The sequence below is a fragment of the Amblyomma maculatum genome, chromosome 9, assembly GCF_055883805.1.
Source record: "Amblyomma maculatum isolate TAMU_Amacu chromosome 9, ASM5588380v1, whole genome shotgun sequence".
NCBI lineage: Eukaryota > Metazoa > Arthropoda > Arachnida > Ixodida > Ixodidae > Amblyomma > Amblyomma maculatum.
In genome coordinates this window covers 15,015,209-15,027,392 of record NC_139352.1, presented here as the reverse complement: position 1 = coordinate 15,027,392, position 12,184 = coordinate 15,015,209, and the positions used below count along the sequence as shown (strand labels likewise).

Genomic DNA, 12,184 nt, shown 5'->3' with positions numbered 1-12,184 from the left:
TGGTATGTGATTCGGCTAATGACTAACGCATTGGTCATATTGATGGTTTCGCGTTCAGACAGCCCATGGTTGCGCGCAGCCACACGCCTGATTAGTCCAGCAACCTGCTTAGTCTGTCTTTGCAAGAGTTGAAGGGTGGCGGTTGAATCAAGTGCGTTGTTAATGAGAAGGCCGAGAATCTTCATCTGAGACACAATGGGCACTGGGTTTCCGTACATGTGAAGTTTAATGGGGGGGATCACCGGGTATGGGTTTAAGCTGCATTAGTTCCGATTTAGTTGGGGAGCATCGGAGGCCTGTGTTTTCTAGATAGGTGGTGGTGATGTCTATGGCAGACTGCAAGATATCCTGGGCTGTTCCAAGGGATCCGCCTGTTGTCCAGAGGGTTATATCATCTGCATATAAGGCTGTGTGGAGCTCTGGGATAGCAGCAAGGGCCTTTGCTAATGGCGCTAGGGCCACGTTAAAAAGTAGCGGTGATAGGACCGCCCCTTGAGGTGTTCCGCGGTTAGGCAGGGGGAAAGGCTGGGAGGCAATATTCTCCAGGTAAAGTTGTGCCGTGCGTCCCTGAAGAAAGGCCCGAACATACTGCCATATGCGCGTGCCGCAGCCCGTGGTGGCTAATGTCGTCAGGATATGGTCATGGCTTATCGTGTCGAATGCCTTGTGAATATCCAGGGCCAGTATGGCGCGCGTAGAGGCTGTACGGCGCTTACTGTGTAAGAGAGACTCTTTAAGGGCAAGAAGTACGTCTTGTGCCGAGAGGTTTGGGCGGAATCCAAATTAAACATGGGAGAGAAAGCCTGTTGCTTCTAGGAACGGTTGCAGACGATTGAGAATGACATGCTCGAAGAGCTTGCCGACACAACTCGTTAAGGATATAGGGCGCAGGTTTTGAAGAGTGAGGGATTTGCCCGGTTTGGGTATAAATCGCATGCTGGCGTGGGTCCAGGTTGATGGGAGCGTCCCAGCGTGCCAGTGGTTATTAAAGAGTTCCGTGAGTTCCTGGAGAGAGACTTCGTCCAGATTGAGTAATGCCTTGTACGTTATGCCGTCCGGTCCTGGCGCCGTGGAGCGGCGAATCTTAAGGAGTGCTCGGCGAACTTCACTTAAAGTGATGTCAGCATCAAGTTCGGAGTTAGGCGGAGGTGGATTTAGTAGATCTGCTGACTGAAGGGATATGGGTATATAGGTGTCCCGTAGTTGCTCAATTACGTCGGTGCCTTTTTGGAGTTCTAGCTGTATCAGACGTTGTGTGTTTACTTGTGTCTGTGCTTTAGTGGCTGTTGGATCTAAAAGAGCGCGTAGGAGGGCCCACGTGCGTTTAGTGCTTAATGTACCCTTGAGGTCGTTACAAAAGGTTGCCCAGTTTGCACGGGCTAAGGCGTTGGCGTATTCTTCTGCCTCACGACTGAGAGCGGCTATGCGGAGTCTCAATTTACGATTGTGTCGCTGGTGACGCCAGCATTTGAGAAGTCCCTGTCGGGCCTCCCATAGATGAGCCAGGTGCGGATCAACCTGCGGTGCAGTAGGAGTATTTTTAATGCGTTTGCTGTTCACCCGGATGGCCTCCACCAGGCGGTCTGTCCAGTCGGTGACAGTAGGGACTTCGATAGAGTCAGCTGCCAAGTATGAGCGCAATTTATCCCAGTCGGTGAGAAGGTGTGTGCGAGGGCTGAAAATCTTGGAATCGTAAGCGATAGCAGTGGACACTGGGAAGTGGTCACTCCCAAGGCTGTCTTGTAGCACCATATGAGATTTAACAATTAAATTTGGTGAGGCCCATGTGAGGTCCGGCGTGGTATCATGAGTGACACTTGTGCCGATGCGAGTGGGTACAGTGGGGTTTGTGATCAGGCCGAGGTTATGATCAGCCATTGCGGTAGATATTAGGTTACCTTTGGGTGCGTCTGAGGTGTATCCCCATTTCGTGTGGCGTGCATTAAGGTCCCCCACCACAAGGAGTTGTGAGGTGCAAAAGGAGCCCAGGATTCCCGGAATAGATCTGCCTTTATCTTTAGGGTTGCTGTATATGTTAATAATTGTGAGGCTGCTTGTTTGCCCGCGTGAGCTGAGCTCTATCGCGGTATATTGAGCGTCTTTACTGTCGGGCGTGCTTGTCGGTGTGCGGTCTACCGGCATTGATGCGAGTGTGAGGATTGCCGTACGTGACGTAAGGGCTGCCGTCCGATAACCACGGATATGAATGTGATTTGTTTCCGTCTCCTGCAGAGCAATGACATGCGGGGGATTAGGGAACTTTGCGATATATGCTGCTAGTTGCGCTTGTTTTCTGCGTATGCTGCGGCAGTTCCATTGCCAAATTATTGTTTCTGTTTGCGTAGTGGATTGGCGTCGCTGCCGACGTTTTCGCGTGCTATTGTTCTGTGCCATGTTGCTGAACTGCAGACGCTGAATGAGAGCAGGCTTCGGGTTGAACTACGCGCTGCTTGCGAGGCAATTCCTGATGGGGTACAAGTTCGAAAAGCTTGTTGATGCCGGCTTCATGTTTGTCCAAGCGTGTGTTGATCGTGGCTTCTATCCTCTCGGTCATGGATTGTATGAGCTGTGCCTGGGCTTGTATGAGCTGTTTCTGCCTCGCTCCGATTTGTTCGGCAGCTATGGTGTTGATTATACTAGTAACTTCTGACCGAAATTCGGCGGAACGTATATATTGTCTAACTGCCTCTTGAGGTGTAGTGGGAAGAATGGGAGGGTTAGGGGTTGGATGGGGTGAAGTAGCGGAGGCTGCTTGGACGGACAACTCACCTTTTTTAGCAGGGCCGGCTCCTTTCTCGGGTGTGGCTTGCCGCGCCGACAGCGCCTCCTGGGTCTCCTTGATGCGAGCTGAGGAATCACTGGCTTTCGACGTAGATGTCTCAGACTCGGGGTTGTTTACCAGGTGTTCAACAGCGATAGAGGCGTGAAATTGACGGTGGCTACCTATGTCAAGCGCAATGTAGCGGTGATCGAACACGATTTGAATTCGAGAGATATCGAGAACGTATATTTCTCGAGATATTAACGGGACGAAAAAAGGATCCCAGTCTATTCCTTCTTAACATTTATAGCTCACCTAAGCAAAATAAAATTAGATTTAGGGCCCTTATGCGCAAAGCCGTCAAGGCGGCCGGGTATAATCCCTTGCTGATCGTTGGTGACTTTAACGCCAGACATCAAGAATGGGGCTATGCTATACAGGACACCAAAGGTAGGCAGCTATGGGAGGACACGCACGAGCTAGGTCTCACCCTCCATACGGATCCTGATCACCCAACGAAGACGAGTAACAGCGTATGCGCGGACATATCCCCAGACCTGACATTTTCAAAAAACTTACAGGGTTTAGACTGGCAAAATTCGGAGCAACATTTTGGCAGTGACCATTTCATTGTCGTTTCGGTCCTCAAAGAGGGCGTCAAGACGCACAGGGCGTGCCAACCGGCCGTTACGGAATGGGATCAATTTAGAGAAATCAGGGCAACCGCGCAATTCGAACGGATTGAGAACATTGAGGAATGGACGGAGGCACTCAAACACCACGTTGGTGAGGCGACAAAGACGCTGGTGGGAGACGACGCTCCTGGTATAGCAGATAGCCGACTGCTCCACATGTGGGACGCTAAACAAAGTATGGAACGCAGGCTGAAGAAACAAAAGTGTAACAAGAATCTTAGAAGACGAATCGCGAGGCATAACATGAAAGCTACGCGATCAAATTGTGCGAACAAAACTGGCTCAGCAGATGCGACGAAAAGGCATGAATCTCTCCAAAACGTGGGGCATGCTCCGGCATCTGCTGGACCCAACAAATTCAAAAGCTCAATCGGGAATAAGATTGGCAAAAGTCAGACACGCCTTTGAAGGAGACGATGCGGCGTTTATGAATAAGTAAAAACGTATGTTGCAGACAACCAGCGTTCCCCACTCCCGAGCTACGGTGGCACGCCCAATGAGGCGCTTGACGCCCCCATCACGGAGGCAGAGGTAAGGGCGGAAATTGTAAGACTAAAAACTAAATCAGCCCCGGGCCCCGATGGGATCACCAATAAAATGCTAAGGAATCTGGACGATGACTCTATTAGTCTTCTAACGGAATTCATTGGAAAAGTTTGGGAAACGAGCCAGTTGCCAGATCAGTGGAAAGCGGCAGACATAATACTAATACCCAAACCGGGAAAACCCCCGCAATTGGAAAATTTGAGACCGATTTCCCTAACCTCATGCGTAGGGAAGTTGCTGGAGCACGTAATACAGACGAGATTAACGTGCTTCATGGAGCAAAACAACCTGTGACCGCACGAAATGGTCGGTTTCCGACCACACTTGTGCACACAGGACGTAATGCTCCGACTAAAGCATGATATCATAGACTCGCGATCGAGAGACGCCAAAGTGATCCTGGGCCTAGACCTCACCAAGGCCTTCGACAATGTCAGGCACGAGGCTATCCTCGAACGGCTCGGAGTAGGGGAGAGAACGTACAACTACATAAAAGACTTCTTATCGAGCAGAAAAGCCTGCATGATATTTCAAAATTTAGAATCTCCTACGATAGAGTTAGGAAGCAAAGGCACACCGCAGGGCTCAGTGCTATCGCCTTTCCTATTCAACGTGGCAATGAGAGGCCTCCCGGGTAAACTTAACCAAATCAAGGGGCTAAATTTTAGCATGTATGCGGACGATATTAACCTCTGGATTAACCATGGTAGCGATGCGATTACGGAGGAACGCCTGCAGGCAGCGACCGACATCATTGTCGATTACGCGGCTAAAAGGAGACTTTCGTGCTCCCCGCATAAATCTGAGTTGTTCGTTTATAACCCAAAGTACCACCGCTGCAATAATAGCGGGGAGTTTCATATTCAGGTGGAGGGCAAACCGGTGCCAAAAGCAGATCAGATCAGGATTTTGGGGATGGTCATTCCATCCCACGACCGTAACGGAGAGGTCCGGAAAAAAATAGAAAGGGACGCGATGCAAACCCTTGGGCTCTTAGGAGGGTCGCCACTAAAGGAAAAGGCCTCAAGGAGAGAAATTTACTAAAACTAATCCAGGCATACGTAATAAGAAGAATCAGTTACGCCATGCCCTACCTGGACATCAAGGCCGGCGAAAAAGAGAAGTTAGACTGCCTGATTCGAAGATGCGTTAAGAAGGCGCTAGGACTGCCCATGGGTACCTCGAGCGAACGACTGCTCAAACTCGGGGTGCATAACACGTGGGCAGAATTGGCGGAGGCAGTGCGAGTCTCCCAATTAGAAAGACTAAGCACGACCGAGACGGGCAGGGTAATCCTTGCAAAAGTAGGCCTCAACCCAGACAGAGGAGTTCAAACAAAAATCACGATTAATAGTGAAATCAGGAATGCCTTGGTAGTCCCCCCCTTCCCTAGGAATATGCATCCGGAATTTAATGTCGAAAAAAGGGCCAAACGAGCCGAAGCTCTAGAGCGACGGTTCAAGAACATGGGAGCAAATCAAGTAGTCTATGTTGATGCGGCAAGTGGCAGAACAGGTGCGGTGGTAGCTTCGGTAGTCGATGGCCGAGGGGCACCGGTATCCGCGGCAGCCATCAGAGGCCGCAACATAGAGACTGCGGAGGAAGTTGCGATAGCGCTAGCTTGTGTAGGAACAGAAGCCAAGTTCATAATTAGCGACAGCAAAACTGCCATTCAAAATTTTGGGAAGGGGAGGTTATCGCCGGAGGCGGCCAAAATCCTCACCCAAAGAACGATAAATAGGAAAATTCAGTTAATTTGGACACCCGCTCACGCTGCCGTCCCTGGTAACGAGGCGGCTCACGAGCTAGCCCGAGCTCTCTACTTTCGGGTAGCCGTCGCGCCCCCCGAACACTGGGCATACGACGAGCGTCTGCTATATTACGGGGAAATCATCGACCATTATAAATTGGGACGTAGACTGGTACCCCCGCCAGATGTTACACTATATAATAGAGAAGCTGTCGCGTGGAGGCGGCTACAAATTAATACGTTCATGAACCCGGTCTGGGCGTTTCACGCGCTACCAGACCTTAGGGACAATGATCTCTGCAAACACTGTGGGGCGAGAGGGACCCACGACCACATAATTTGGGAGTGCCTACAATCTCCAGGGATAGGGCAAAATATTACAAGTAGAGAAGCCTGGGATACCCTGCTGCGAAGCGCGGACCCTGCGATCCAGCACCGCACCGTCCATCTGGCAGAAGAGGCCGCAACAAGCCAAGGGCTACCTGCCAGCCTCTAATCCGCGGGCGCACGACTCCCCGTTTCCGATGGAATTAAAAGTTGTACAACCAACCAACCAATATGGGCTACCAAGTCGGCTCTTCAGCGTAGCGTGGCTCGTAGCCACGCCGGGCATTTCGCGCTTCTCCCACTAGGTGCGTTGTGGTCTAACAGGTGGTGTCGTCTTCCATTGGAGACACCTCGCCTCTCTTCTCTCTTCCGTAAGTAGAGGAGGGGAGGCTGCGCTGTATAAAGCATGCATTTCAGCGCTAAGACAGTTCGAAGAATGGCCGTTTTTGAATCACTAAGTACATAACTGGCATCTGTGTATGCCAGAGCAACGGCTATAGCGGTCTCCTCGGCTTCCTCAGGGGTGGTGCCTGAAGGAAGCTCGAAAGTTAGGGGGAAATGGGGGGGGGGGGGGGGGGGGTGTGTGTAAAACCGCAGTAGCTTCGTTCTCATCGCAGACGGCATCCACCCAAACTGCATCGGGCTCATTCCCATACCATTTGTGTAGAGCTGCCGCGCGCGCCTTCCTGCGACCTTGGTCATGGTGGGGGTGCATGTTCCGTGGTAATGGTTTGGCATAGATTGAAGTGTAAATGTGGGTAGAGAGTGTTCTTAAGGATGCGCGGGAATAGTGATGCCTAGCTTACTGAGTATGTGTCGACCGGTAGTTGTAGCGGCCAATCAGGTATTGTGCTCGTAAGTGGGCCTCTCGAAGTTAATGTATTGTGTTATGGACTCCGAGTTCGAGTAGTCTCTCGTTGCTAGTGCTTTTCGGTAATTTAAGTGCTGCCTTTGTTGCTTGCCGAGTTAAGGAGTCTATTTGCTGGACCTCACTGGATGATAGATTGATGTATAGTGTAGCATAAATAATTCGGCTCAGTTGGCAAAAGCTGTCAGTTTGGGTGTTTTATTTCACATGGGACGGTTATGTCAGAATCAGCCTGCTAGGACCCTGGCATTCAGGTTACCCCTATAGGCCACTAAGGCACGTTCATACGACTTGGTTAAAGCGGGGCTTTATTTGTGGGCTGAGGAAGAAGAAAAAGTGAAGAAGAACGCTCGGTCACTCGCAGCTAATGCTTTCGCTCAATATTTGGTTCAGCAGCGCTGAACTCTTGTAACTTCTTTTCTTCTTGCGGACTACTTACGTAGCTTTCGCTGCGTTGCACCTTATGTATGAAACGGAGTATAGCGAGTCGGACGATGGGAGCATAGCTCTGGCAGCGCTACGCTACGCTGTTCCCGGTCCTCCTCCGCGTCTCGAATATTCGGCGGCGGTTATTTGAAAACGCGCCAAGCGGTCATTGGCGGTTCTGGCTCGGCGAAGCTACGATAGCGGAAGCAGGCAGGCCAGGAGAAGTCGTAAAAAGAACTTTGAGTTCATGTTGAAGTTAGTGTACCAGCTCGTGGAGCTGCGTTTAGTTTTCAGTATCTTTTGTAAAGTGTGTTTGCTTCTCTGTCTTTTGTAAATAACTTTTCTGTACTTCGTGTTCTTGTTCTTCTTCTTCTTCTTCCTTGATATTTGGCCCATACCCACAAAGGGGGATTGGCCAGGGTTCATTGTGGACTGCCAAATGTCCTACACAAACTGAATTATATATTATAATATATTATATTACATTACATTACATTATATTATATTATACATAACTTGTTATATAAAGTTAAGTTTCGTCTTATTACTTCAACTTCGTCGTCCTTCGCCTTGCTCAGTGGGTGAACTGCACGTCGCCTGCCAAATCGACGAGCACCTTGAAGAGGTGAAGAAGATAATGAAGAAAAACAAAGCACCTGACCTTTACTGGTCTTAAATATGGGTCATTGCGCTGTACGTCTCCTATGTTTACGAGATCGAATAGGGCGAAAATGCAGGGGATGCCCTTTGTGTCACCGAAATCAGGGGGCGCTACAGGATAGCGAGACAGGCAGTCGGCGTCTTGATAAAGGTGCCCCGAATTGTACACCACGTTGCACGAGTATTGAAGCGCAGTGCCTAGTGACCAAGACGCCCGGAAGGATTTCTCAGGGATGACAACCAACAAAGCGCGTGATGGTCAGTTACAACTGAGAACGAACGGCAGAATAGATAAGGTCAAACTTTAGCGACAGCCAATGCAAGCGCGAGACACTCACGCTCAGTAACCGAATAATAGCTTTCGGCGTTGGAGAGAAGGTGGCTAGCATATAGCGTGTTGCACAATTAGAGGCGCGATGTAGAATGCTTCTCCCAGCTAAACCGCGGAATCCTTGCAGTTCAAATTTTGCACAGAAATGGTACTTTGTTGCTAGTATTTTTTAATACCAAATTTGTTTGGGGTGCTTGCCTGATTCGATCAAAAGAAGTCAGATGTTCCCATCTTATGCGGCGGCGACGACGCCAGACGAGCCGCTGCCTCAACAATGGTACTGGTGGCGCCACGTCATGCTGATTACAACTCAAACATTCTGCCAGAAACGTTCGCCCCCTCTTTTCCTGCTACAGAGTTGTTGTAGCAGCATGAGGTGGCGCCACCAGTACCATTGCTGGGGCAGCGGCTTGTCTGGCGTCGTCGCCGCCGCATAAGATGGGAACATTTGACTTATTTTGATCGAATCAGGCAAGTACCCCAAACAAATTTCGCATTAAAAAATACTAGCGACAAAATGCCCTTTCTGTGCAAAATTTTAACTGCGAGGATTTCACGGTTTAGTTGGGAGAAGCATTCTACATCGCGCCTCTAATTGTGCAACGCGCTGTAAACAATGACGCGGTGTTCGCCGTGGTAGGATTGGGCCAGCACTGCACCGATCCCATATCCGCAGGCGTCGTTTCGAACTTTATTGGAAGCTGAGGGATCAAAATGAGCCAAGACGGGGGGAAACGTCCGTAAGCTTATAAGCGTTGAAAATGCACCTTGCTGGGCAAAGCCCCACGTGAAATCAGTGTCCGCCCTAAGAAGGTCGGTGAGAGTGCGAGAAATAGTCCAAACTCTTTGATAAAGCGGCGAAAGTAAGAGCAGAGGCCAACAAAACTGCGCACGTCCTTCAAAGACTTGAACGTGTGAAGTCTGATGGATTGAATTTTAGCTGCATCAGGTTGCATTACTGAGGCGTCAACCATGTGCCCAAGAATGGTGAGTTCGTGGCGACCAAATTAGGATTACGATGAATTGAGCTGGAGGCCGGCTGTACGGAACACAGTGACAATACTGGTGAGGCGTTCAAGGTGGGAAGAAAAAGTCAATCGGGAAAACTAAGACGTCGTCAGGGTGCACAGACAGGTTGTTCGTTCAAATCCGTGAAGAGAATCCATTTTCTTTCAAAGGTCGCTGGAGCATTTCAGAGACCGAGCGGCGTGACTTTAAACTGGTAGAAGCCGCCAGGTGCCACAAAGGCTGTTTTTTCACGGTCCTGCTCGTCAACTGTGATCTGCCAATACCCGGACCGTAGATCGATGGAAGAAGAGTGTTTAGCTCTGTGGAGGCTATCTGTGAAATAATCGATTCTTTTTATTCTTTTTAGTGATGCTGTTGAGAAGGCGAAAATCGACGCAGAAGCGCCACTACTAGTACTAGTACTAGTAGTACTACTCGGAACGCTTACGGGCTTGTCAAGAGTTCGGTGATATCTTTAGCGAGCATCTTGTCAACCTCCTTTTGGATTACCTGGCGTTCAGCTCTGGATACGCAATAAGGATGACGATGAATTGGAGAGGCGTCGGAGGGTGAGATAAGAATCTGACCCTAAATGACCCGACTGCCTATAAAATACAGCTCAGACACCGTGAGAGCCACTCACATATTCTACCTAATTGTCTCAGATACTCACCTTGACGAACATTCTTGACCTCTGTGGAGTTACACATTAGAAACCAAGCTTTGATTTATATGTAATTACGCGTAGCGATCGATATGTTAAGTGACGTATTTGTTAACACGAGTAACAGATTAAGAAAACTGCAAAAAAGGAGCGTGGAAATACTGGTTCTCTTAAAGTGAAGTCATAGACCGCACTTCAGGCTGTCCAGTTCGCTGCTCATAAGGCGCTTTCTCACGCTTGTCACGGACGTGTGACTTGGTGCACTATCCATCTTAAGAGTAACAGATTACTCGTTACTCGTTACTACACACCAAGCGTCGACGACGGCGCGATAGATTACGTCCCTTCACACTTGCCACAAATGCCCCGAACCACCGCTGCTAGGTCTAATGCGAAGAAATCTCGTCATTGAATCACAAAGCTGCTGCAGACGTTGACGCTTCCAACACATCCAGTGTCATGAAGTCTCAGTTGTCTTGAAAATGCAACCGCAGGTATTCTTCACAAGTTGATACGTAGGACAGGAACACAGCCTTGTCGGCAGATGAAGCATGGTTGTATCATGGCATGGATGAACGACGACCTGTCATGACAACGGGAAGAGCAACGGCTGCTGGCTGGGTGTACTGTCAGGAGCTGTCACTGTCGCGGCCGTCGGTGGCAGAGCGCTGCTCACTGGGGGCTCGCAAACATCGCACAGCGGCCGTACGACCAGACTCACATTGCTTGGAGACGATGGCGATGAGCCAGCTAGTCAACATTGAAGCATCGTCGTTCGGGAATACGTTGGACGGCGATCGAAATGACAGGCGAATGTTTGGACGAGGTGACAATCGTTAGACCTAGCGGTAGCGGGGTCGGCGCCCTTGGTTGCTAGCATCGGGAACGCTGCCTCCGAAGACCGGACCCACCGTTCTTGGAGGCGAGCCGTCCGAATCCGCACTTGCGGCGCCGCAGCGAGTCCAGGACCATGGTGGCGGGATTCCAGGGGTTGGCGCCCGTGTTGGTCGGTCCGCGCTCCTCCCGCAGGCGGGCCTTGAAATCCCCAAGCTTCCTGTCCAGCTTGTAGCCGAACAGAGTGAGGACTCGGTCCATCGAAGACATGGCGCTAGCTTGGCTGGTCTCGCGCCGTCTGGCCACGACCGCCTCGCGAGAATGTGTGGCTCGAGAGAGCGCACATCTCCTTTTCTGCATATTGCCGCAAAGCATTCAAATTTTTATTTGGTCATTTTGACATCACTGATTCTGGCACGCGAATCAATTCCGTATTCTTTGTTTCTTCATGCTCATTGTCTCCGAGACGCACCTTTATCTGCTTCTTTGTCGCGCAAGATGTACCGAGATGTGTCTCGAAAATTCCGGCCACTTGCGTATGTTTCTGAAAAGTTCCAGGTTGTGCTAGTAACAGTTTGCGGCTTTATTTGTGAGCATACCTGATGTGGCCTCATGGTTGCTTATTTCGCCCTTTCTACGGAATGCTGTAGTCCTCACGAAGCTTTTATGTTCCTAACGGCGCTTTAACATCATAAGAAAATTGCGCATGAAATTAAACTTGTAGTACCAAAACACGAGAGGGCTCGGAACAAAAAGAGAAGCGCTCTTCGCGATTGCATATCAATGTGAGCATGACATTATATTTCTGACGGAACTCATCTTATTCAAGTGGATCTTATTTCTCAGAAGAGTATGCTGTTTTCAGAGCCGATAGAGCACATTTATTCGGACAAAATTATACACGGGCATGGAGTTATGGTGGCCTGCCGTTCTCTGCTGAGTGCATTTGGGAGACCAGACCTTGAGACGTACGAGGAATGTGTGTGGTTGGAAATTCCAACGAGTGTCAAATCGCACTATCTCGTCGGCTGTTACTACTTTCCACCAAATTTTGATCTTAACGTTTTTATCGGTCACTTTTCGATATTGGGGAAAAAGGCAATTTCTCGAAGTATAAAGTTCACAAGTTCACTCGAAGTACGAAGCCTTCCGAAGACTGATTGCGCCGCCGGATTGGCCACTTGCGACTGTACAGCAATTCGAGAAAAAGACGACTGTTTAATTGATTTTAGTACTTTTCATGGTTTACGTCAATGTAATACAATGAAGAAGTGCGCAGGAAACATTTTAGATCTAATTCTATTTAATGTGCCT

At 49.6% G+C, this 12,184-nt stretch overlaps 1 protein-coding gene across 1 annotated transcript; it reads right to left on the bottom strand.

The window, feature by feature from the left end:
- Nucleotides 1-10,909: 10,909 nt before the first annotated feature.
- On the bottom strand, nt 10,910-11,140 carry LOC146178407 (uncharacterized). The gene has a single exon (XM_084579753.1). The coding sequence runs from the start codon at nt 11,138-11,140 to the stop codon at nt 10,910-10,912; it is 231 nt and encodes a 76-aa protein (XP_084435879.1).
- Nucleotides 11,141-12,184: the final 1,044 nt, after the last annotated feature.